The 27,431-nt window shown below is 38.0% G+C and overlaps 2 protein-coding genes across 2 annotated transcripts in view; both read left to right on the top strand.

Moving 5' to 3' along the window:
* The first annotated feature begins 5,882 nt into the window (after positions 1 to 5,882).
* On the top strand, positions 5,883 to 9,925 carry sdr42e1 (short chain dehydrogenase/reductase family 42E, member 1). The gene is made up of 3 exons (XM_051870720.1): positions 5,883 to 5,973; positions 6,393 to 6,485; positions 8,467 to 9,925. Exons 2-3 carry the CDS (start codon positions 6,421 to 6,423, stop codon positions 9,563 to 9,565), a joined length of 1,164 nt encoding a protein of 387 aa, XP_051726680.1. The 5' UTR covers positions 5,883 to 5,973; positions 6,393 to 6,420; the 3' UTR covers positions 9,566 to 9,925.
* Positions 9,926 to 10,451: 526 nt separating this feature from the next.
* Positions 10,452 to 27,431, top strand: part of wtip (WT1 interacting protein) — a 34,308-nt gene continuing 17,328 nt past the window's right edge. The window contains exons 1-2 of the mRNA XM_051870717.1: positions 10,452 to 13,575; positions 24,847 to 24,948. Coding sequence (XP_051726677.1) covers positions 12,306 to 13,575; positions 24,847 to 24,948 — 1,372 coding nt within the window. The 5' untranslated portion in view covers positions 10,452 to 12,305. The remainder of the gene's footprint in view (positions 13,576 to 24,846; positions 24,949 to 27,431) is intronic.

Genomic DNA, 27,431 nt, shown 5'->3' with positions numbered 1-27,431 from the left:
TTTGAATCAAAGACCATAAGACAAGATCAGGGGAACAGGGAATCACAAAACAGGAACCAAAACCCAAACAGATGTAACAATAATTTACCCTTTAAGATTTATGCTTTATTCTTTCAGACATCATATTTAAGATAATGCTAGGCAATTTTTTTTTTGTCTTTGCCCCAAAGTTTTGCTTTTGCTCTGGTTGCATCTCTTATGCATCCTAAAACACTTTCTTTGAAAGATCGCATTGCTTTCTATGTCTAATGCATCGAGGATATGCATGTGACGTCACCGTCGGCTGTTGTGAGTAGCAGCATTGGTTTTTAGTGGGAATGCCATGGAAAACACACAAAACACATCTAAAACACGAAAGAGCTTTGCGATTGACTGCACAAATCGATTTGACAAGAAAACTTGTATTTTTACAGACTGCTGAAAGCTAAAGTTAAGAGAAGCAATGGATCACTGCAATTCACAGAAACAGCTGGACTCCAGGCAGCAAAACGTGAATTTGCAGTTATCATTTTGTCAATGTGATGTATGAAATGCTTACAGTTTTGCATTTGAGACTATTAAGATTCTGTATAGTGCTTGGGAATTGTTTGGCGCGAGTTTGGCGGAAGTTAAAAAAAGAAGTAAAGTTGTTTCTAGAAGAAAGATGTGCCGTTGAGCCCGACGAAGGTCTGGAAACAAGTGGAGAGCTGAATAGCTTAACATCACAACTTGACGGCAGAGAACAAAAGTTTGCTGTTGTGCAGTCATGGATGAAGATTCTGAAGAATCAATAATGGAGGACAGGGCAGGATTTACGGAGGTATACTCAAGAAAGGAAAATTCAAAACGCAAGAAATCTTCTAAGGGCCAGGAAGATAGCGGGGATATGGTGGTAACTATGCAAGATACGATTAAAAAAAGACCAAAGCAAATTAGGAAAATCCAAGAGAGCAAACTGTACAAAATGCTGAGAAGAATGGTTTCAAAGTTATGCTGACATTTGAAAAGAGTTCAGGAAAGCATTTGCCTCCAATAGGACTATCCAAAGCGATCGATAAAATCATTGGATCAGTTGTTTTGGCTAAATGTTTAGGACAAGGGAGAGTTCTGATTATAGTGAAAGAAGTTGGGCAAAAAAACAAACTGCTCAAAGATTAAAAAGATTACAACCAAAGAGATTGGAGTAACTAAGGTTAAAAAGGGGGTAATCTATGGAATTCAATCTAATATCTAATTCCAACATATATAACCACTGATAACATTCATGAAAATATAAAAGGAAGTAAAGTTGTTAATGTCAAGTCAAGTCACCTTTATTTATATAGCGCTTTTTAATGCAGATTGTGTCAAAGCAGCTTTACAATGATAACTGCCAAATAATTTTGGCTGCACAGCAGCTCTAGAAGAAAATGGTGTCACTGTCAAAAATCAATAATTTAGGTAATTTATCTATATATCAGCACTGGAGCAAACAGTGATGTCGTCATCCAGCTCAGTTCTGTTCGCATATACTGGTGTCAGTGCAGGCAGATCAAAAACATTGTTGAATATCAAGTGTGAATATACTGTGAGGAGACTGTGTAAGAACAAGGAAGGACAACGACAGGAAAGTGTGAGTATCCTGAAAAGGTACAAATGGGATATATTAGTTATCCTGTAAAAATGTACATCCCAATGCCATTGAGATGTTTTAAATGTCAATGACTGCAGTGTGTAGGGGGAAAGTAAGATGTGTAAAATGTGGAGGAGAACACAAATTTGACAAATCTACAGAGGTGAATGGACTAAAATGCTGTAACTGTGGTGGTCCTCATAGTGGAGGATGTGAGGTAAATTAAAGCAAGAGAAGTCTGAGCATAAAGTCACTTATGCTGAAGCAGTGATGGTCTGTGGAAGTAAGGAGGACAGGAGGGAAGACTCAAGGAAAATGGGAAAAGGAAAAACAAAGGAGTTTGAATGTAAACATTAGTGTGCTATAAAACAGCTGAAGACTTATCACTTCCATGAGCACTTAACCTCATCTCTCCCTTTTCTAGCTTATGATACTCTAAGCAATGTCTGAAACTTGTATTGTGAGCACTTTTGTGTCTATTGCCTCTTCACGATGATTTGCTTGTTGTATTCCTCACTTGGATAAAGGCGTCTGCAAAATGAATAAATGTAAATGTAAAAGAAAATGCACTAATAATGACAAAAGAGAACTTTCTAGCATTTATTGTAAAGGTAATTAATGTCACTGCTATGTTGCCAAGTAGATTAGCCAAGATCAAAACCATTAGAAACTGCATCAGAATTTCTAGAGATCTCTGTAAACACGATACATGAGATTCTTACTCGAGCACCAACAGGAGAAGCTTCCCAGGTATCCGAGTAGCTTAATGGTGATAAGTGTAGTACAACAGAATGCAAGGAGCCTCAAATGGTCAAGAATTCAAAACTTTGTATTAGATTTAGAATATAAGCCAAATGTTATTTGTGTACAAGAGTCATGGCTCAAACCAAATTTGCAGTTTGTGTTATGATATAAGTCTATTTGGAAGGATGGGGAAACAAGGGGGAGGGGTAGTATTATTTATAAAAGAAGGAACTATATATAGGGAATTAAATGAAGTTTAAGGACATTGAATGTGTCGTGGTGAAGTATATTTTAGAGTAGAATCAATTATAATAAATAATTGTAATAATTTGTGTAAGATTGAGAAAAGAAACAAGGAATTATTGTGTGGTGATTTTAATGCTCATAACTGGTTATGGGGGAGTATCACAATAGGGAAGTAATAGAACAATTTATGGATGATAGAGGATTAGTAAACACAGGAGAAGGCACTAGGTTTAATATAACAGAGAATATGGTATCATGTATAGATTTAACATTAATATCAAATGGAAAGTAAACAGTGAGAACACAGTAGGAAGTGATCATTTTCCAATTGTTTGTCAAATAAATGTAAATAATAGTAATACAGGGTGTTTTTCTGCAAAGAAAGTGGATCTGAGAATGCAGATTGGAATTCATTTAGCAAGTATTGTGAAACATATAAGGATATAGTGGCAGAAGATTCAGTAGAAACATTTTGCAACTCATTTACGAATTTAATAACTTAGGAAAAATATGAATATGAGTAATTTGGTGGAGTACAAGAAAACAAGAGCTAATACAAGAAGAATAATTAAGAAGGCCAAGAGAGAAGGATTGAGAGTCAAGTATTGAAAATCAGTATTAATTCAAAAACCTTTACAATATTTTTGAATCAGTTCATAATTTTATTCACACACTTAATTAAACCATAACACTTAATCCTTTAATGAAACCATAATAACACTCCTTAAAACTGATTTACCCCTGATTTAGGCCACAAATGAAGACACCACAGACTTCTATTGTGTTTTTATAAAGACTGTTGAATGCGGCTCAACAGGAGTTTTGTATGAGCGCCACCTGGAGGAAGATTTAGTTTCTCTCATAGGAAATAGATGTACTTAGCAACAACTTGCTGTGTTAGCTGTAGAGCTTCTTACACTCCATGTAAAGCTTGAACTCTTTCTGATCACTCAGACATCTACAATCACTGTAGAACTGATTGTTCAGTTGTGGGATTAAATGGGATTATGTCAGATTTAGTCTTTAATCACCAATAAAATTACATTTTTAAACAAGATGTGTTTTCATCGTTTTTCACTCAATAGGTAATGGGTAAATAATACAAAATTATTTATTATGTATTTCTTATAATTACTGACAAATCTAGCGTTGACTTTTTTATACCTGGCTTTTATATTGCCTGACTTTATAAGATGATTTCATATCTGATGGCACTGACAGACTCTATTTACAGTGCTGTGAAACATTATAAAATTAGATTTTAAAATGAACTTCATTCTGTCAGGACATAGGCCCAACCCGTAAGTTGTGAGGTGGGGCGTCCATGGATTGGACTTGTTTGTTCAAGCCAAGTCAACACCTCAAACTCGTTGTTGTGCTCCTCAAACCATTCCTGAACCATTTTTGCTTTGTGGCAGGGCTCATTATCCTGCTGAAAGAGGCCACAGCCACCAGGGAATACCGCTTCCATGAAAGGGTGTACATGGTCTGCAACAATGCTTAGGTAGGTGGTACGTGTCAAAGTAACATCCACATGGATGGCAGGACCCAAGGTTTTCCAGCAGAACATTGCCCAAAGTATCACACTGCCTCCGCCGGCTTGCCTTCTTCCCATAGTGCATCCTGGTGCCATGTGTTCCCAAGGTAAGCGACGCACACGCACCCGGCCATCAACATGATGTAAAAGAAAATGTGATTCATCAGACCAGGCCACCTTCTTCCATTGCTCCGTGGTCCAGTTCTGATGCTCACATGTCCACTGTTGGTGCTTTCGGTGGTGGACGGGGGTCAGCATGGGCACCCTGACTTATCTGCAGCTATGCAGCCCCATACGCAACAAACTGCGTTCACTTGTTGCCTAATATATCCCACCCACTAACAGGTGCCGTGATGAAGAGATAATCAGTGTTGTTCACTTCACCTGTGAGTGCTCATAATATTATGCCTGATCTGTGTATATTTGAATCTATATGAAGTACTGAGTTATGATCTGAGGACATGAGGTTTTAGGGGTAGTGAGTGATTGTCATCATTTAGTTATGATGAAGATAAAGATCAAATAAATTTTAGTAATCACATGATCAATTTAAGAGTGGAAATGCTGTCTTAAAAACTATTGCAGGTGAAGTTGTGGGATATGTTTTATCTCATGTGTAAAGAATCAGTGACAGGATGGTTTGGTATTTAATTTCAAGGTCAAATGAGTGCGACATCCAGTGCAGTGCGTTCATCTTCTTACTGTCATGTTTTCTTTACGTGGGTTTACTCATAAAACATGAGAAGAGAGCACAATGACTGTTTAGTAGTCTTTTAATGCAGCCCTCAAACACACACTGCCCGAAGGTAACCACTTGCCCACATAAACGTTGTAACACTGCCCTCTAGCGGGACGTTGCTGGAATAGCATAATTAAAAGCAGACGTAGTTACACTTGCCACCAGAGGTCTCACCCTGCTGAAAAAAGCAGTATATGCTTGTTAGGTTTTGATGCATGGAAGCTGGTTTATGCTGGTCCTTCGCTGGTTTAAGCTGGTCATGAGCTGGTTTGCTGGTCAAGTGCTGGTCCTAATCTGGTCCTGAGCTGGAGCTAGTTGCTTAGGACCAGCACTTGACCAGCTTAAACCAGCTAAGGACCAGCTCGGACCAGCATAAACCAGCTCAAACCAGAATAAACCAGCTCAAACCAGCTTCAAAACATACCTAACCAGCATATGCTGGTTATTTCAACAGCTGACAATCATGGCCATCCATGAAAGACATATATCATGATACTTATATCATACAAGTAAAGTACAAGTAGGCCTACCTGAAGTTTGTACTTATACAGTACATGATTAAATGCACTTAAATACATTTCCACCACTGGATTTTTGTATCTTGTGATGGTTTAAAACTTGCTCTTTTATTACTTATTATCACTGCTTGTAACAACTGAAATAAACCTGTATAAAAGTATTCATGGGACTGTGGACATACTATTTTTGTAACTTATGCTGGTGTATTTATAAATTGTTGAAGGCTGCTCTGCTGTATCCTACCGTTACTGCACAAAACGTGCTAATAAAAACATTATAAACTCTTATGAAAAGGTAAACACCTGAAGTTTAGGCATTTAATGCAGCACAGAAACTATCAAGCTGTTTGTTTTCAAGCTTTTATTAACAGAAACTGTGAGTGATAACAGGTTAAACAAATTTACTGTGATTTTTGTGAATGTTCCTAATGTTCTAACGGACGTCGGACAGAGTTCATTTTCAGCCAATCACAGCGAGGCACAGCTCACTCTTATCCAATTAAAACTATTGGCTATGTAGTCCCGCCCATTCACGCGTTTCCTAGGAAGTGCATGTTTTACAAACACTTTGCAGTCGATTGAAAGCCCGATTTCAGTGGTATGTATTTATATTGATATCAATATCGTATAATGTTAACCGTTTTAAAGACTACATAGGATGTTTTCTGTGCAGATGCTGTTAGATCTTGTAGAAGTCGTGTTTAATTTTTTATAAAAGCACATCGATGTTACTCACACTGCTCGAGAGAGAATTAGACTTCACAGTCATTTAAGAAAGTGATTAATATATTATGATTCCACCTGCCATCTCATACATTTCCAGAATCTGCATTAATATTAGACATCATTTGCGTCTTGCAGCATCTGACTACCATGACTAACATTATCATTAATTTCACTCAAATTCAATATAAAGATGATTATCAAAAGTGTGTGTGTGTGTGTGTATATATATATATATATATATATATATATATATATACACACACACAATTTATTTTTTAACTTATTTTACAGATTTTATTCACCCTGCTTCTTTAACAAAATGGAAGTCAACAGAACAGGCAGATCCTTCCTCATAACCGGTGGAGGAGGTTATTTTGGATTCCGGTAAGATTTTATAACATTTTTACAATCTTTCAATCTTTTTGTCTTATTTTCCACATAACCCCAATATCAGTCAAATTACCTACACGAACCACTAGATGGCGCCATCATACTACAGTATAGTACAGTAGATCCCAACCCTGTTCCTAGAGACTCCACAAAAGAACACATTTTTATGCCCTTGTCTTACACAACCATTTCAGGTCCTTCATTACTCTATGAATGAGCTGATGAGATCTGATTCTCATTGGGCCTATTGATCTTATCATTTTTGAATGCTTATTAAATACAGTAAATTAATGCATGTGTTTAAAAACAGTGGGGCCCAAAAGTCTATGATCACTACGTGATTTTAAATATGGCTGTGTCTGAAATCACATACTTCCCTACTAGTAGGCGAAAAACAGTATGTGACCAAAGTAGTGTGTCAGAATTCACAGTACTCATAAAAGAGTCGGCAAAAAGTATCACAATGACTTACTACTTCTGGTGAGATTCTGAAGTGTGCATTTGATGGACATTTTACTATCCCATGAGGCCACGGGAGACGATGGCAGTGAAGCGACACAACTGACGCTGGTAGGTCACATGATAATGACAACATGCTGAATGTAGTATGTCCAGTGTGGTGAGAAATCGAGTCCCCCCCAGGAATCGTTTTTTAGCGGTCGCGAAGTATTTACTTATTCAAAATAAGTACCTACTCAAGAGAGTATGTGATTTCGGACACAGCCTAGCATTTTTCCAATTTTAATTTAATTTAAACTTGAATTGACAGGATTTTAGATGTTTGCTGAATATATTGCAAAATCCTTCATCATTTTACATACTTTTTAACATTTTTACAGAATAATAAAATGTACACATTTTTTACATTATTATGGAATTGTTTAGATTTGTAATTGTTCTTATTTTATTTTTAGTATTATTATTATGATCATTATTATTTTTATAATCTAGTTTAAAGGATTAGTTCACTTCAGAATTCAGATTTTCCCATGTCATCCAAGATGTTTATGTCTTTCTTTCTTCAGTCGAAAAGAAATTAAGGTTTTTGAGGAAAACATTCCAGGATTTTTCTCCATATAGTGGACTTCACTGGGGTTCAACGGGTTGAAGGTCCAAATGTCAGTTTCAGTGCAGCTTCAAAGAGCTCTACATGATCCCAGACGAGGAATAAGAGTCTTATCTAGAGAAACCATCGGCCATTTTCTAAAAAAAAACAAAAAAATTTATATACTTTTTAACCACAGATGCTCGTCTTGCTCTGAGATGCGCCACGCATTACGTAATCATGTTGGAAAGGTCACACATCACGTGGAAATACCACATTGGGGTGAAAAACTTTTTATCCTCCAACTTCAAAATCGTCTGACATCATTGTTTAAAGGCTGTTTGACTCTTTGCACGTTCGCTTTCCACCTACGTCACGCGTGACCTTTCCAACATGATTACGTAATGCGTGGTGCATTGCAGAGCAGTGCAAGATGAGCATTTGTGGTTAAAAAGCATATAAATTTTAATTTTTTTTTAGAAAATGAGTGATGGTTTTTCTAGGTAAGACTCTTATTCCTCGTCTGGGATCATGTAGAGCTCTTTGAAGCTGCACTGAAACTGACATTTGGACCTTCAACATGTTGGTCCCCATTGAAGTCCACTATATGGAGAAAAATCCTGGAATGTTTTCCTCAAAAACCTTAATTTCTTTTTTTCGACTGAAGAAAGAAAGACATGAACATCTTGGATGACATGGGGGTGAGTAAATTATCAGGAAATTTGAATTCTGGAATGAACTAATCCTTTAAATCTAGTTTATCATAGACAATGGGTTTGTTTTGATGTTTTATTGTAAACACCAAAAATAATTCAGTGTTCTTCAGTGAACCTGCAATAATGCTGAAAAAAGTTAATAATATAAAACACTTCACAGCTTGATTGGTAGCTGACGGCGCAGATTTCTTTTTAAATGTGATTTCTCTTTCAGTCTTGCCTGTGCTCTCCTCAAAACTTCCTCAAACATTGTGCTGTTTGATGTGATTCCCCCGAGCCAAGAGCTGCCCGAGGGTATCGTATTCACACAGGCAGATATCCGTGATTATGCACAGGTGGAAGAAGCCGTTCGAGGCGCGCACTGCGTGTTCCACATCGCCTCCTATGGGATGTCAGGACGGGAGCAGCTCAACTGGAAACTCATTGAAGAAGTGAACATAAAGGGAACGGAGAACATCCTCAGGGCTTGCGTGGCACACGGCGTCCCCCGACTGGTCTACACCAGCACCTTTAATGTAGTGTTCGGTGGTCAGGAGATTAAGAATGGTGATGAAAGTCTGCCTTACTTGCCCTTGCACCTGCACCCTGATCACTACTCCAGGACTAAGTCTATAGCAGAGATGCAGGTGTTAAAAGCAAACGGTTCACAGCTGAATAACAGCGCAGGTGTGCTACGCACTTGTGCCCTGCGTCCAGCTGGGATATACGGCCCCGGGGAGCAAAGACACCTACCCAGGATAGTTAGTTACATTGAGAAGGGGATCTTTAGGTTTGTGTACGGAGATCCTGATAGTCTTGTGGAGTTCGTTCATGTGGATAATCTGGTGTCCGCGCACCTGTTAGCTGCCGAGGCGTTGACTGAAAAGCGTCAGCACCGGGCCGCCGGTCAGCCCTATTTCATCTCCGATGGACGGCCTGTCAACAACTTTGAGTTTTTCAGGCCTCTGGTGGAGGGTCTGGGATACTCGTTCCCCACGCTTCGACTGCCCATATCGCTCATTTACCTCTTTGCATTTCTGACTGAGATGGTTCACCATGTCGTGGGTCGGATCTATAACTTCCAGCCCCTGCTGACCCGTACTGAGGTCTACAAGACGGGCGTCACGCATTATTTTAGTATGCGTAAGGCAAGAGAAGAGCTGGGATATGAGCCTAAACAGTATGACCTGGAAGATGTTGTGCAATGGTTTCGAGGCAGAGGTCACGGGAAAAAGCACAGCCGTTCATCAATTGGGAAACTAATTTTAGATGTTGTTTTGGTGGTCGCATTTGCTGCAGTGGTTCTCTCCTGCCTTCCGGTTGTGGGACAATGAAATGTGCCTTATGTGAGATTTATAACTGATTTGTTAATTAAAACATGCATGTTCATATTAATGTACATGAGGGATGTTATATTGTACAATGTTGGACAGAGACAGTAGTGTACACAAATAAGAAAAACCCTGATCAATTTTTTTATTTCCACTCTTGGAAGAACAGTGTCTTTTCCTCAAAGGGTTTAGGGTAAATTCATTTTAAATGATCGTCCTTATTAACATGAAAGTATTTGTTTGTAGTGTACAACAATATTAAAATACTTAAAAAATACAATTGTATATTTTGGAAAGACTGACTGTATTTGCTATATCTGATGTATGCCAACCATTTGAGATCATAAAAATGCTTTCATTTTGCATTTTCTAATTTTTTTTTCAGTATATAGTTATTATCAGTATAACAATTTGATGTAAAATAGATTTTTATTGTCTCGAAAGCACTAAAGATGAACAAAACCTGATGATCATTTCCTCCATCATGATTTGAGATCCAGAGAGCATCTTGAGTTTCAGTGGAAACTGGAAAATCTGAATGTCTGGACAAAGAATCACATGATCAGTGTCACTTATTTACTTACATTTGATTAGTCACATAGAAATAGTGCACAGTCTGAAATATATATATTTTTCTTTTTGCACTATATCTCACTTCAGAATTAAAATTTCCTGATCATTTACTCACCCCCATGTCATCCAAAATGTTTATGTCTTTCTTTCTTCAGTCGAAAAGAAATTAAGGTTTTTGAGGAAAACATTCCAGGATTTTTCTCCATATAGTGGACTTCACTGGGGTTCAACGGGTTGAAGGTCCAAATGTCAGTTTCAGTGCAGCTTCAAAGAGCTCTACTCGATCCCAGATGAGGAATAAGGGTCTAATCTAGAGAAACCATCGGCCATTTTCTAAAAAAATAAAAATGTATATACTTTTTAACCACAGATGCTCGTCTTGCACCGCTCTGCGGTGCGCCACACATGACATAATCACGTTGGAAAGCTTGAAAGACTCCATCTCATTTTTTTCTCGTTTTACCTTTTTTTGTAAAGGCCGTTTGACTTATTCTTTGCACGTTCACTTTGTAAACACTTGCTCGGTACTTCCGCCTACGTCACGCGTGACCTATGCGTGGAGCATCTCAGAGCAGTGCAAGACGAGCATTTGTGGTTAAAAAGTATATAATTTCTTTATTTTAGAAAATGGCCGATGGTTTCTCTAGATAAGACTCTTATTCCTCGTCTGGGATCATGTAGAGCTCTTTGAAGCTGCACTGAAACTGACATTTGGACCTTCAACCTGTTGGACCCCAGTGAAGTCCACTATATGGAGAAAAATCCTGGACTGTTTTCCTCAAAATCCTTAATTTCTTTTTGACTGAAGAAACAAAGACCTAAACATCTTGGATGACATGTTTAGACAGTTAGACATTAGACAATTTTATCCAAAGAAACAAACATTGCATACATTTGATCAATTCATGCATATATGCTTATATATATATATATATATATATATATATATATATATATATATATATATATAAAATATATTATTCATATAGGCTAGGTATTACGTAAAAGGTGTGAATGTCATTGTATAGAAAACATATTAATCATGTTCTCAGCTGTGTCTCAGGTGGACACGTTCCTTAACCACAAACAAATGTAAAGTCTTCATTATATCTATTGTTTTAGTTGTTCAACCCAAACCATTTTTCTCAAACATTTCAATTAAAAAGTGTTCTTGCATTTAAAGGTGTCTCAAGTGTCAAAATGCAAGCCACTGTATTTTATTGTGATGGAAAATATACGTTAGTGACAATAGCTTTTGTCACTGATGCACAATGAAATGTTTAGGATCTGCCCTTCCCCCAGATTCAAATCAAACATCCACTGACCTGCTGTATATGCTTGATAGCACTGTTGTGATTGATGCATGAACTACCTGGGAAATACATTTTACAAACCATATATAGAGACTTGCACATGGGTATTTCTTTAATACTCATTTATATTCCCCCAACTCAATAGCATAAAGAGTTGCTTCTTGTTTAAAGTTTAGAGATGTGCAGTTTAGTTTTTAATTATTTTCTGTGGGCTGGTCTACGTGGTTAAATCTTTAATCTGGCCCGCTGGATGAAAGTGGACACACATAGACTCTCCAAAGGACTTTTTTTTCAGGATTCTGCTCCCCCTTGCTGAGTTGCTCTCTATCATTGTTTCGCTCCGGCATTAACCACATTCCAGAGCGCCGCAGCGCCGCTCGTCTCCCTCCGCGCATTCCTCTGACAGAAACTAGTCCCAAATGCATCGTTTGATAAACGCATCCTCGTTCGTTTCCACACTCAACATCTCTCTGGATTGTTGCGAAATTCTCCGGGGGTAATTTTAGGCGAGTTGAATTCGCTGTAAACAAGTTTGCAGAAACAATCACGGAAAATCAAAGCGAGAAAATTCCTCCGCGCAGCGCGCCATTGACTGTAAAGACCTTTCAACTTTACAAAAACTGAAATTGACAAACGTTCTCTTGTGTGGAAACTTTGTCACGACGACTGTATCGCCACGAATCGACATACGGGGATCATGTATCGTGACGAAACGACGGCGATGGACTAAGTAAGCGCGAACAGTCAACGATGGCTCGCCTGAGGCGGCATTTTTCCGTGTAAAATGCAGTTTGTGTTGTAGTTGACTAGTGCTCCGCGCGCTCCCCCGTTCAGCCTCCCTCAACTCGCTGCGCGACATGGATGAATATGACGAGGATCCGGGGCGCAGAGCGAGCAAACTGATGGAAAACCTCTCCATATATGACGTTTATCAGGATGGGATGTACGGGGAGCCGAACCCCGACATGGAGAAAAGTAAACGAATGAATGGCAGCTCCGGGAACAAAGTCTACGGTGCGGCTCCCGTGCGCTCGGTCAATGGAAACCGACCCTCAGTGCCTCTGGATTTCTGTTCTCCGCAAAGGGAAGCGGTTTACCCCGATCCCGACGCGTACTGCACCAAATCCGAAGTTGCCTTGCCGTGTTACAGCGGCGCGTCGGACCGTCTCAGGAGATACACGCACGCGGAGGTGCAAGGACACCGGTACAGCACTGGCTGCGCCTATGACGGGCTTGTTCTGGGGAAACAGGTGCCCGTTCCGGGCGCAAGGAGCAACAGCTTATGCATGGCCAGCCCCGACGGCAGGTACGCGGCCACAAGCCCCCGGTCCAGCCTGGCTTCGACTCACTCGTCGCAGGATCAGAGCAAACACACCAGCCCGAGGTCGAGTATCAGCAGCCCGCGGTCCAGCCTGGTGTCACCCGGACAGGAGAAGTACTGCGAGGGGAACAGCGTGATCAGCCCCCGGTCTAGTTACGCGAGCACGGCCAGCGACACCAGCAAACACTCCAGCCCCAGAACCAGCCTCACCAGCTACGACTGCGGGAGCAAACCGAGCAGCAACCGAACTAGCGGTATCAGCATGGGCTACGACCAGCGGCACATCAGCCCCAGGTCGAGCACCACGAGCCCGCGCTCCAGCTACTCCGACTCGCGCTTCACGCCTGCGGGGAACCACGACCCAGAGAGCGCCGCGGTGCACGGCATCCCCAGCATCTGCATCCAGGACGGCGGTGGGCGACCCAACTGCGTGGTCAGTCCCCGGTCGAGCATCTCCAGCCACAGCTCCAGGAGCTCGCGTAGCTCCCGGGGATCGATGAGCGCCTATCCCGAGCTCCAGCTTCCTTTGCCGGAGGACGCGCTGCTGCAGGACTTCACGGATCCAAACGGCCTCCACAACAACCGCGTCCATCTCCAAACGTTTCCCGAGCCACAACAGCAAAATTCAGACGTCAACATCGCGTTTAGCTACGGCAAAGCGGGCGCCGGGGGGCAGCGCTTCAAGCTGCCGTACCAGGTCACTCCATCCCGGGACAGCGGCCCCAGTCAGGCGGAGCGGCGCCTGGAGGCCCTCACCCTGGAGCTGGAGAAAGAGCTCGAGATGCACATGAAAAAGGAATATTTTGGTGAGTAGATCCACATTTACTTCTTGAGTCACTTCTTATTAGTTTAGTGCACATACTCTTAAAAATAAAGGGTTTTTTCAAAGTGTTGCCATAGAACCTTTAAAGGAACCTTTTTTTCTTCTTATGCAAAAGAACATTTTCCCATTATAAAGAACCATGGATATTAAAGGTTCTTCATTGAAACATCAATGTAATGGATGTTAAAGAACCTTTATTTCCATCTTGAGACATCAGTTTTGTTTTTGTCCTAGCAGGTCCTCTTGAGTTCATAAAAACATGTATTATTTTGAATAAACCTTTCCCAAATTGTTGGTGGAAAGTCATGTTCACACCTTGACACAAGCAAACACTCTTTACCAGAGCAGCACAGAGCAGCCTTTGTGTTGGGCTCATTAAAGTATCATTAGAGTGTGGGAAAACAGGTGTAAATCATGTTTTGTCAATGAATCAGTGTGCTTTCAGGACAAAAGGGTTTATTCTTGAGCACTTTATATGTCTGACATTATGATTATCTTTGAGCTGTTTAAATCATCATTAATCCAGACTTTTTCACCCAAAGGCGGCAAGCAAAAGATTCCCAAAACCTGGATCATATCACAAGGCATGTTCCAACATATCAGACTAATGGCAGTGTCATTTTATTCATTAGTGCAGTTTTAATGCTCAGATGTTGCTGAAGCATATGAATTATTAACTTTATTTTGGGTATTTCTCCTAAACTTCCAATGGAGAAATAAAAAGACAACTTTTTTCTCAAGAGTAGTTTGAGACTATTGTTGGAGAAACAATTGAGATCCTGCACTCTAAAAAAAAAAAAAAATGCTGGGTTAAAAACAACTCAAGTTGGGTTGAAAATGGACAAACCCAGCGATTGGGTTAAATGTTTTTATTTAGTTTTATTTAACTCAACTATTGTTAAAAAATGACTGTATTGCTTGCTTAAAATGAACTCAAAATATGTTGGAAATTAACATTAATTAATGTTTAATAAGTGAACATTTAGTATTAAGTTTAATGAATAACAATTAAACAATAAACATTTATTAAATTGCTTATTAATAAATGTTCACCTTTTGATTATTATTGTTGCCTCTAGTAATTATGTCTGATTTTTAATTTCCAACATATTTTGTGTTCATTTTAAGCCAGCCATATAGTCATTTTTAAACAATAGTTGAGTTCAATAAAACTACCCAGCACGTTGGGCAAATATTTAACCCAACCGCTGGGTTAAAACAACCCAGTCGCTGGGTTTGTCCATTTTCATCCCAACTTGGGTTGTTTTTTACCCAGTATTTTTTAGAATGTGCGGGTAGATTTTGTTGAATTTAATCTGCTGACAGTATTATAGTCATAGTTTTTGTTTATTTAATGTGTTGTTTTGATAAAAACACAAGTTTTGCACTCACTGGCAGGTTGGCACATGGTGCCAAGTGAACTACGAACTTTGGCTAAACACCGCAGTAACTGGGTGATCTGGCTCGTTTTGCATTGTAACCAGCTGATTGCTGATTGGTTTTGGTCACACCGGGCAGCAGCGGTAGACCAATCACAACAAAGGCTGCTGGTATCCCAACTGGCACTGCCCAAAAAGGACATTGTAGTTGGTGAGCAGACAAACAGGGTTCTTAGCGGCATGTTTTTGGCCCGGACCTGGACGGAAAAAGGCCAGTCTTCAGAGAGTACATACTTTGTCTCCCAGTTTGAACGCCACTTCCTGCCAGTGTCCTTCCAAGTCCTGAACATCAACAGAAATGTTCTTTAGAGGCATGTGAGCGTGTGTTTTTTTTTCTTGGGGAAATCCTAATTTGTGATTTGGCGGAACTAGCATTGGTTTAGCGGAGGTGAAATGCAGCAGCAGAGCAGATAAATTGCATTTAAAATCTCTTTAAACCATAAAACTCCCATTTCCTGCTGTATTGACTAGAATTTAAACTAGATTTATTTTGCATGGTTTAAAGGATTAGTTGACTTCAGAATTAAAATTTCCTGATAATTTACTCACCCACGTGTCATCCAAGATGTTCATGTCTTTCTTTCTTCAGTCGAAAAGAAATCAAGGTTGAGGAAAACATTCCAGGATTTTTCTCCATATAGTGGGCTTCACTGGGGTTCAACGGGTTGAATGTCCAAATGTCAGTTTCAGTGCAGCTTCAAAGAGCTCTACATGATCCCAGACGAGGAATAAGGGTCTTATCTAGTGAAACCATCAGCCATTTTCTAAAAAAAAAATAAAAATTTATATACTTTTTAACCACAAATACTCGTCTTGCACTGCTCTGAGATCCGCCACACATGCGAAAGGGTGAAAAACATCTAATTTTCTCCTCCAACTTCAAAATCGTCCGACATTTGTTGTTTTACTTTTTTTTTTTTTTTTGTAAAGGCCGTTTGACTTAGTCTTTGTACGTTCGCTTTGTAGACACTGGATCTGTACTTCTGCCTACGTCACGCGTGACCTTTCCAACGTGATTACGTCATGTGTGGCGCTTCGCAGAGCAGTGCAAGACGAGCATTTGTGGTTAAAAAGTATATAATTTAATTTTTTATTTTTATTTTTTTAGAAAATGATCAATCGTTTCTCTAGATAAGACTCTTATTCCTCGTCTGGGATCATGTAGAGCTCTTTGAAGCTGCACTGAAACTGACATTCGGACCTTCAACCCGTTGAACCCCAGTGAAGTCCACTATATGGAGAAAAATCCTGGAATGTTTTCCTCAAAAACCTTAATTTCTTTTCGACTGAAGAAAGAAAGACAAAAACATCTTGGATGACATGGGGGTGAGTAAATTATCAGGAAATTTTAATTCTGACGTGAAGAATCTTTAATATCTGGAGCACAAATACTGCTGGTCAAGTTACACACTTAAGTTTAGGAATACTTATGCTGAATTCGGATACTAGTACACTACTCATACTATTTTTACCATATCAAGTATATGCTAGTATGCGGTTCTGAATTCAGCACTAGTGTTTGTTCAGATCATTAACCCTAGGTATGAGCAATAGTAATTGTGATGCTTGCTTAGTAAACACCACTAATAACTACTACATGAGCTAGATTGACTTTAACAACATGTTCATCTCTTCAAGTGATCAAGTAGGGCTCACTAACAAGCTTTAGGTCTGTTGTTGTGACGGTCTCATCTTTTGTGTCTCTGTAGCAACCGTGTTTTGTTTCTGCTGCTGCCTGGAAACACTGGAAATTTGTACAGGTTTAGCTGCAGGAAAGTCTAGAGATGGAGGTATGACTGTGTTTTTGCCTCTGAGAAGCAGGTGATGTTTTTTTACTGCATGCCGAACCCTCTTTAGTCTGCATTAGTCTGCGAGCAAGAGCGAGCCCTCTCTGTTACCGTGACAACAGCTCCCTTAAAATCAATCTCACCGGGTATTCGTCGTGATATGTCTTTCTGCACTCTTAAAGGGTTAGTTCAACTAAAAATGAAATATCTGTCATAGTTTTCTCATCGTCATGTCATTCCAAACATGCATCACAATCTTCTCACTGCTGTCAATCTCTTAAAAGGACTGAACTGCACTATAATCTGCCCCAAAAGAGGTCAGAAATATAAGTTATCAATGATCTTTCCCTGTGCTGCAGCTCTTAAATCTCATTTTCAATCATGTGACATGCAAGTTTGATGTTACTGACATTAAACCGACAAAATGCCACCATGCACCATATTTGATAATGCATGGAGCTGCAGCACAGGGAAAGATCATCAGCGAGTTATCAGAAAACTTGAGCATGCAAGGTTTTGTTTTTGTTTTAATTATGCTGCAGAGTTTTTTGAGGGTGTAAAAACAAGGTGGTATAGTTATTTCTTTGTATAGGTGCTACTAAATGTACACTACCATGCACCCTTTAAAGTGCTTACTTTAAAGGCCTTTGCACACTGAGTCCGAAATTTTTGTATGCGTTTTTTCGTATTCGTGATCCTAAAAATTCGTCACGCACAGAGACCTTGCACACTGAGTCGATGTGTATTAATGAATCTGTTGCAAAAAAATTTGCAAAATAATACAAAATGAAGTCTTCAAGCAGTGAGCATGATTTAGTTGTCCTCTCTCTTCTTAAACAGACAAAAAGAAAGAGGAAATATTGGGTACATCCAATCCTGAGATTGCGTAGAGAGGAAGGAGAGTTCTGCATTCGCTTGTACGGTGGCTCTGAATTGTCAAAACGTCTCTCAAAATGCGTGCCACGGATGCGAAAAACGCAGAAAATCGAACCTGATCCCAATTTTTTTTATGACGGACGAAAGTTTTGGAGGCAGTGTGCAAATGTGATTGACATAACGTGGGGTCGTATTTATTTTTTAACGTGCGAAAATTTCGCATGTGAATTTCACACTCAGTGTGCAAAGGCCTCAAGTGTTCTGCCCTACAGACTGAGTTTGATTAGCCTCGAATTTTGGATTTTGATTAGCTAATATTGCTTTTTTCCTTCACTAGTTTGTTAGCCCCTTTCACACAGTAATCCCGGTAAAATTACTGTAAAATTACCAGAACGACTTTACAGCTAAATACACAAATATGCTTTTCGCACAAGCAACGCGTTCTGGCTTTTTACCGTTAAGAGACCATTCACACATCAGCACCAAAATACCACTAAATTCTGTGACGTCAGTTTTCGGAAATGATCTTTAAATGCTGCGGCAGTGGTCAAAGATGTCCATCTAGTGCATATTTACATAGACAAACTATTAAAAAGCAGCGGAGCTTACTGTAAACAGTGCGGAGTAATCGCGTCATCTCCATAAGAACTTTATGATTGGTCCAAACCTGACCTTGTACGTGCTCGTACCGGTAATCTTCATTCTGCGTTCACACACGGCATCAAACTGGTAATGTTATAACTTCTAATACCCATAAATCTGATTTACTGGTATTTTTGAAAAGGTCCTGTTCACACATGATCTCTTAAGCCCAAAGTATAGTTCATTTTATGCGTACGCGAGGGTTAGCATACAGTGCGCGTGATGCAAATTTCGTCATCAGAAGAGTACGCGTGTACTGCATGCGCATACGCGTGCCCTAGGGGCGTCGATTCACAAAGTAGTTGAAGAAAAACTGCATAAACAGAACAGAAGGAACGCATGCGAGCTACAGCGAAGATGGAGGCCTATATAGCTGAGAGATTGTGCGAAGAGGTCAGAAAGCACCCTCATTTGTACAACTCTAGCATGAAAAAATATACAAAGATGTTTACATGTGTTGTAACTCGTGGAGAGAGAACTGCACGTGTCGAACACCTGTGTACGTGTACGAGTCAAATGAACTATACTTTCCAAGGCTGTGCCCGTACGCTAGCGTACGTGTAAAAAAACGAAGTATACCCAGGGCTTTAGGGTGTGTTCACACTTGGCACGTTTTGTTCGATTAAAACGAACCCTGGTGCGATTGCTCTGTTAGTGTGGTTCATTTGAAGAAGTGTGAAAGCTGCCATCCGAACCCAACTAAGCAGACTGAGACCACTGAAAAGATGGGTCTTAGTTCTTTTCCAAGTGATCTCTGGTGCAGTATGAATAAAATATAAACACAACACGGATCAAAGACATGTAAATGAAGCAAAAGTGGGACATGATGTCACAAGACGCGACCCTAAAAAGGACAGAATACTCAAACATACCTGTTTTTTTCAAGTCATAGTCGTGATGTTGACCATCACAGTCGTCAGAACCGCGTCTCCTCGCAGCAGATCTTCGTTTGTGTGTGTGATGGAGGGATTCCTAGCACTGGTTTGACTCCTTTACATATTTTATAAGCTCTTCATGAGTTCTCACCTAATCAAAATACCATCATATGTACACTCAAAAAATGTTGGGTTCATTTTAAGCCAGACATAGAGTCATTTTTAATCAATAGTTGAGTTAAATAAAACTGCCCAGCAGGTTGGGCAAACATTTAACCCAACTGCTGGGTCAAAACAACCCAATCGCTGGGTTTGTCCATATTTAACTCAACTTGGGTTGATTTTAACCTAGCATTTTTTAGAGTGTAGGCTATGCGCATTTAACAAGCGCATTTTTCCCAGCACACAGCATTGTTTTGGATGTTCGGTAAGTAGGTTTGGTGTTAAAAATGCCATTGTGAACACTAAGCAGATCAGGATGTTTTTTTTTTTTTTTGATCCAGACCAAAAGAGCGAAGCGAACCGAACTACAAGTGTGAACATGCCCTTAATGGTATTTTACTGGTAATTTACCAATAAAGACTTTGTGTGGAAGGGGCTGATGTTTGCTGAAAAAAATGTGCAAACAAGACAAAATTGCAAGGTATCACAAATAATGCAGGATTGGTTGAAAGTGCATTCATTCTTGTGATCGCAGTGTCTTGGAGGGCCTGATTAGGCTGGCGGTTCAGCTGCAGACTCTTGGCACAGACTGTTTGTCTCTGCAGCCAGACACAGCTGCTGGGGGTCAACACTGATCACCTGCTTAGAATAACAATGATCTTAGTCCGCACATGTGCACACAAACACGCACAAAACACGCTGCAACACTCCAAACTGAGCTTTCTCAAAGTAATCTTCTCCTGAGAAGAGCTGGATATTTGCTGGCACCATTTTCGCCTGCTTTTGTGCTGAATCAGCCGACCTCTGACCTCCATGTATCCACACAGGCACTCGGGATTCAGGGTCTGGTTTAAAATAAACACAGAATGAGACTTTGTTAGCTGCTGTTTCCGCTCTTGTATTTTGCTGAAAGTCTAGCTGCACCTTGTTTTTCCAACAATTTGATTTGGTGCAAAAGAAATGCAATAATTCTGTCATTTTGGGTTCTGAATGCATGACCACGTTCAATGCGTTTGGCGTTTTTTCAAACCAGTCCTGCATTTCTGCAAAGATTCTGACTGTCGTCCAAACAGATTAATAATAAAGCAGCATCATCTTTGACCTGGTGTAAATCAAAGCGTTGAAAGCAATGGTCTCCACCTCTATCTGGAGGAGACTGAGCGAGCCGTTATCAGCCAGAGAGGAAGGAGTTGACGTTCACGAGCCGTAGAGGAAGTGGTACCAGTGTGTACCAGGTGAGAGGAGTACATCTTGTTGAGTTGCCAACCCTCCTCATTACATGTGTATCTCTCACTACTGTTCACACTCAGCACAATATTGCCTTGTTTTGAGTGGCAAATACTAGTTATTGGTGTTTTAAATCAAGCATCATTACTATTGCTTATACTTACACTCTTAAAAATAAAGTCCCCAAAGATCCTTTCAGGGAACAAGTCTTAAAGGAACCATTTTCTTCTTAGTGTGAAGAACATTTTAATTCTAAATATGGAAGCTTGTTTTCGCCACTGAATAAAAAATAAAAAGGGTATAATTGTGACTTTTTATCTAGCAATTCTGACTTTTTTTTCTCAGAATTGTGATATAAACTCATAATTGTGAGTTATAAAGTCAGAATTTTGAGTTATAAAGTCAGAGTCAGAATTGCAAGATATAAAGTCAGAATTGTGAGTTATAAAGTCAGAATTGCAAGATTTAAAGACAGAATTTTGAGTTATAAAGTCAGAATTGCTAGATATAAAGTCAGAATTGCTAGATATAAAGTCAGAATTGTGAGTTATAAAGTCAGAATTGCGAGATATAAAGTCAGAATTTTGAGTTATAAAGTCAGAATTGAGTTATAAAGTCAGAATTGTGAGTTATAAAGTCAGAATTGCGAGATATAAAGTCTGAATTTTGAGTTATAAAGTCAGAATTGAGTTATAAAGTCAGAATTGCAAGATATAAAGTCAGAATTGCAAGATATAAAGTCAGAATTGTGAGTTATAAAGTCAGAATTGCGAGATATAAAGTCTGAATTTTGAGTTATAAAGTCAGAATTGAGTTATAAAGTCAGAATTGCAAGATATAAAGTCAGAATTGAGTTATAAAGTCAGAATTGCAAGATATAAAGTCAGAATTGAGTTATAAAGTCAGAATTGCGAGATATAAAGTCTGAATTTTGAGTTATAAAGTCAGAATTGAGTTATAAAGTCAGAATTGCAAGATATAAAGTCAGAATTATGCAATATAAAGTCAGAATTTTGAGTTATAAAGTCAGAATTGCAAGATACAAAGTCAGAATTGCCAGTTTATATCTTGCAATTGTGAGTTTATAACTTGTAATTCTGACTTTAATATAAGTAGCTTTGGAGAAAAGCATCTGCCAAATGCATGAATCTAAATAAACGTAAAAAAAAAAAAAAAAAAAAACTTTTTTATATAATTTTTTTCCCCCACCTTTATCTTTTGATTGTGGGTTAAAATATGACCCAGGCATTTCTTGATAGTTTTCTTGAAAGTCACCCTTTTAGTCACCGACTACAAGACTACCCAACATTGGGTTACATTGACCCAGCATTGGGTCAGTATGTGAGGGGGTTCATCATTTGTATTGACAGTAAACATGACCCAGCACCTGGGTCAAAATATTAAAATAACCCAATAAAATGACCCAGGCTGAACCCAAAAAATAACCCAGCATGTTTTAGAGTGTGTGACTGGTTAGATGAGGAAAAAACGAGTCAGCCGCACCGAATGACAGTCAGTCTGAAATGAGGATTAACAGCATGTTCAGTGTGATTCATGCTGCTACAGTCAGCTGAACATGTTAATTAGTCACCGCTGGTTCATTGTTCATAAGAGTTGTTCAGTTTATATACCAAAAGCTGTGAAATTTCGTAATTTCATGTTCTGAAAAACACAAATGTTTCCAATTCACATGCTAGAGGTTTTTTTTTTATTTTTATCCAGCTTATTTTGTTTATTACTTTTATATCATTTATACTTTTATATTATTTTGTTTATTATTTTTATACTATTTATATTTTATATTTATATTATTTATACTTTTATTTCATATTTATTTATTTTTATCACATTTTTTACATTTATTTTTATTTGTTTTTAAGCTGTTCAACAAAGTTCAAAGGAAATACTGTTAAAAAGACTTTTTTGTAAAAAAAATAAAAAAAATAAATAAATTTAAAAAATCAATAAATGCATGATGTTTCCAAAGTCAATTAGTAATCGTGTTCTCAATATTGACCATTATAATCATGTTTATGATTTTTATATTATTTATATTTTATATTTATATTATATATATACTTTTATTTAACAATTATTTATTTTATCAAATTTATTATTGATTTATTTTATTATTATTGGTTTATTATAATTTCTTTATTTATATATATATATATATATATATATATATATATATATATATATATATATATATATATATACTGTATATAATTTATACCTTTATTTAATATTTATTTATTTTATCAAATTTATTATTGATTTTATTATTCTTGATTTATTATAAATTATATATATGTGTGTGTGTGTGTGTGTGTGTTATTATAATTATTATATATATATAATTATTATATATATATAATAATTATCAATATTGACCATTATAATCATGATATTTTTATATTATTTATATTTTGTATTTATATAATTTATACTTTCTTTAATATTTATCTATTTATTTCACATTTTTTAATTATATTTTTATTTGTTTTTTTAGTTTTACAACAAAGTTTAAAGGAAATACTGTTAAAAAGATTTTTTTTTTGTTAAAAAAAAACAAAACAATAATTACATGATGTTTCCAAAGTCAACTAGTAATTGTGTTAAATAACTGTGATCTCAATATAGACAGTTACAATCATGATTATGATTTTTGCTATATTTAAGCAGCCCTACATTTGACCTCTCTAGTTTGGGGTGAATAATGTGTTTTTGTGTGCAGAAGTTGTGGATGTTTATGCAGCCACACCTCTCAGCCGTAAAGCCGGGACTTTCTCAAACACGATTAGATCAGAAGTGCTGGATTCTGGTACATGAAATTCCCTCTCGATGATGCTATAATTATCTTGATGAGTTAACCATTAAGTCTCCGAGAGCTTATCTGATGAGTGTTTCTCTCCCAGAGCCTGTTATCACATGCACACATGGGTTTTATGTTAATTAAGCTTTTAAGAGTTTTTCTTAAACCATTAAGGTCTGAATGCATTTCCTGTCTTATCAAAGAACCGTTTTGTGGTTTGGAGACTGGATTTCTCGAAACACTGACTTCAGTTATCAGAATATTGTTGCTGGGAAGCATCGTGTGTGATGCGTCACGTTTGTTTGCGCGTTCGTCAGTGTCAGATGTTGTGTCCTGTCGGCGCGTGACCTCAGCGTGACCATGTCTAGGTGTTGACCGTGGCCCCGGTGTGGAATGCGACCCCAGCGGAGGCCATCTTGTGCGTGACACTACAGGCATTAGTGCTGCTGACTCACTCTCCCATGATGCCGAGCGCTTCCTGTGTAGCTAGAGTGAACAATGACTGATGAGTTTTTAAACTTTAATCACTCTTACTTCTGTAACCTTTATTTATCACTACACATTAAACCAAAAGTTCTCAACATAACTAATAAACGAAATAAAACAATAAACAATCATGAGAATTCAAAAAAAGTTTAAAAGATGGAGAGCACAAATATGATACTGTTATGTATTATCTTTAATAGTTTTATGTTTGCATGGAGTAAAATTAATTCCCTTTTTTGACAACCCAGTTTTTTTGACAAATGGGTGAATGATGTGATACATTTTTTTTGTTCTATTAATTAATTCAAAATACATTCCTAATGAAATTCATATATACAGTGACATAAATACACTGATGATCATATTTTTATTTCTGTTAAATATCAGATCATTTTAATGACAAGCCAAGGTTAAGGTAGTAAAATGTCATGATTGTTGTAAAGCAATAATTCATAATATTTATAAAAAAAATAAAAAAAAAACTTTTTTAAAACTTTATTTATTTATTTTTTTTACTTGATTTTTCTTGAAAATGTTATAAAAGTTTCTACAAAATTATATGAAACCAATATAAATACATTTCTAATAACTTAATACATGTGTTTTGTTTTTGTTTTTTGATTTTTAATTTTTTTTATTTTATTTATTGTGGACATTATTATATGGCATTTCCCCAGATGTCATCAGATGTAAATAACATTTCACTCTTTCTCATCGAACCATATCACAAAGTCTGAACTGTTTTCAAAGAAATTTTGTTTTATTCAGACTCTATATGTCAACAAAAGCAGTAAGTTCAGCGCTGTCTCACGTCTAAAGATCAGTGATTGTTTGTTCCTCCACACAGAATTCACACGTTTGTGCTCCTAACACCTGTGTGTGTGTGTGTGTGTGTGTGTGTGTGTACGTGTGTGTGTGTACGTGTGTGTTTGTGCGCTCTTCCAGGTATCTGTGTAAAGTGTGGTAAAGGTGTTTATGGAGCGAGTCAAGCGTGTCAGGCGATGGGGAACCTGTATCATACTAACTGCTTCACCTGCTGCTCCTGCGGTGAGTATACACACACGCACGCACGCACGCACAGTTGTGTTTTGCGTATCTAAAGCATGTTGTTTTGTGTCATTGGTATTGGCAGAGGTCCATTTGGTCTTTGGTCCAGCAGTGACTGTACGGATCATTTTCATGAACATATTTATAAGTAAAATTATGCATTTAGCATCTAAATTTGACGAATTATGCATTTAATTAGAATTATGCATGGAAAAATTATGCATTTAATCAGAATTTTGCAACTAAAGTGGAAGAATTGTGCATTTAATTAGAATTATTTTGCATCAAAAATCGAAGAATTATGCATTTAATCAGAATTATGCATGGAAAAATTATGCATTTAATCAGAAATTTGCATTTAAAGTGGAAGAATTGTGCATTTGATTAGAATTATGTGTGGAAAATGGAAAAATTAAGCATTTAATTAGAATTTTGCATGGAAAAAATATGCATTTAATTAAAGTTATGCATGGAAAATCAAAGAATTATGCATTGAATTATGCAGTGAAAATGGAAGAATTATAATTTATTAGAATTATGCATTGAAAATGGAAAAATTATGCATTTAAAGTTATCCATGAAAAATGGAAGACTTGTGCATTTAATTAGAATTATGCATCGAAAATGGAAGAATTATAATCTAATTAGAATTAAGCATCTAAAATGGAAGAATTATGCATTTAATTAGAATTGTGCATCTAAAATGTAGGTTTTGTCATGTTTTGTGATTATAGTTTAGTTTGCATGACAAAAATGCCACATGTACAGACTCACTCCTGTAAATGTTGCCCTGTAGAATAGAGCATGTTCATTTGTGTGTGAATGTGTTTGAGTGTGTCACGTATGGCCGATCAGTGTTTCTGTACGTGGGAGCGTGTGTGTGCAGCGCAGGGCAGGTCCGTCACCTGACGCGTCCTCTGTTCTCCTGTTTCCCCTGTAAGGGAGAGAGAAATCACGGCGGTACTGTAGAGCACAACTGCTGTTCAGTTTTCTCTCTTTCATTCTCTCTTCCCCTCGCACAGATATGGTTTCCTCACGCTTTACAGCCAGTGCAGATAATTTACACGTAATGCTAGCCGTTCGCTGTACATGTATTGTTTGCCTAAAGAAAGAGGGCCAGTAAACCGGATGCGCGGCGCTGCGGTCTGGGAGGAACTGGAAGCCTCTTTTAAGGACATAATGGGTTCTTGAAGTTCACAGGAACTTTTTAGCGTGACGTTCGAGTGTGTTTGTCGATGTTTGGATTATCTGTGATGAATAAGCTGCTGTGGTTGATCTGAAGTACTTCAGTGTAATCATGAGCCACTGTGATGTTTTAAGAAGGAAGAAGATGCGACGTAAATCATCTGTTGCTTTAGAGGTTTGAAAATGAGACCAGTTCAGTGACGGGTGTTTTCTTAATCTTATGATTGTGAAATGAGTCGAGGTGGGCGGGTACAGTATGAACAAAATCAGAAATAGTTGTATGAATGATTTAGCATGATGACATAAAATGATAAATATCATTATATAGTTATTTTTGGTTGAAGTTCAACCCAAAGATGTTTTAGACATTACATAACCATGTGCTAATGACTATTTTTGTATAATCCAGTGATTTAAATATATTAGTTATCTAAATTAATTATTTTAACATCATAAGTACAAACCAAAAGATCATTTGATTTATAACAAATAACAAATGGTTAGTCTGATGTTCGTGTAAAAACGTCCTGTCTGTCTGTCTGTTGTTATATCTATCTGTCTGTCTGTCTGTCGTTCATTATCGTGTCATCTATCATTCATTATGTTCTATCTGTTTGAATATCCATCGTTCTATCTGAATATCTATCCATGAGAGACAGAGTTCTTGATGCTTTTCTGGCTGTTTTTGAGTTTCTCTCTGAGAATAATTGAGCTTTTCTGTCACGTCCAGAGCTGCACCCGCCCCATCCTCATCAAAGAGAGAGGAATGCACTCGTTTATTCCTCCATCCCTCTCTCTCTGTGTCACGTCTCGCTGTACCAGTGCTGTATCAGTCACTCACATAACCTGTTCTCATAAACACACACTCACAGCATTACAAACACCCTGTAACAGTTATAAAGGTGAGTGTGTGTGAGCTGTGTGTGATTGAGCTGCGTTCATATCCCTCCACAAACACACGAGTCATTCTGAACAGCATGTTTCATTCCTCTCTCTTTTCTTCTCTTTCTCACATATTTAACAGTCCTTTGGTGAGATGTTTCTATCTGCACAAGACTTCAGTGGAGGGAAAGAGAGGAAAATATGATACAGACAGTATATATACAGTGTATATATATAGTGAGAGAGGTCACAGAAGAGCATGTGTGTGACCAGCAGGTCTGCACATGCTCTGAACCGCAGACTAAAATTCCCCTCTTTACAGTAACTCACACACACACTCTTCTACAATCTGGATGTGAATTCCCAAACATGTACATACACTCTTTGAGTGACTCATCACCTCCAGTATCCCACTG

The sequence above is a fragment of the Ctenopharyngodon idella genome, chromosome 18 (genome assembly GCF_019924925.1).
Source record: "Ctenopharyngodon idella isolate HZGC_01 chromosome 18, HZGC01, whole genome shotgun sequence".
In the NCBI taxonomy this organism is placed as follows: Eukaryota; Metazoa; Chordata; class Actinopteri; order Cypriniformes; family Xenocyprididae; genus Ctenopharyngodon; species Ctenopharyngodon idella.
This window is presented reverse-complemented; position numbering and strand designations above follow the sequence as displayed.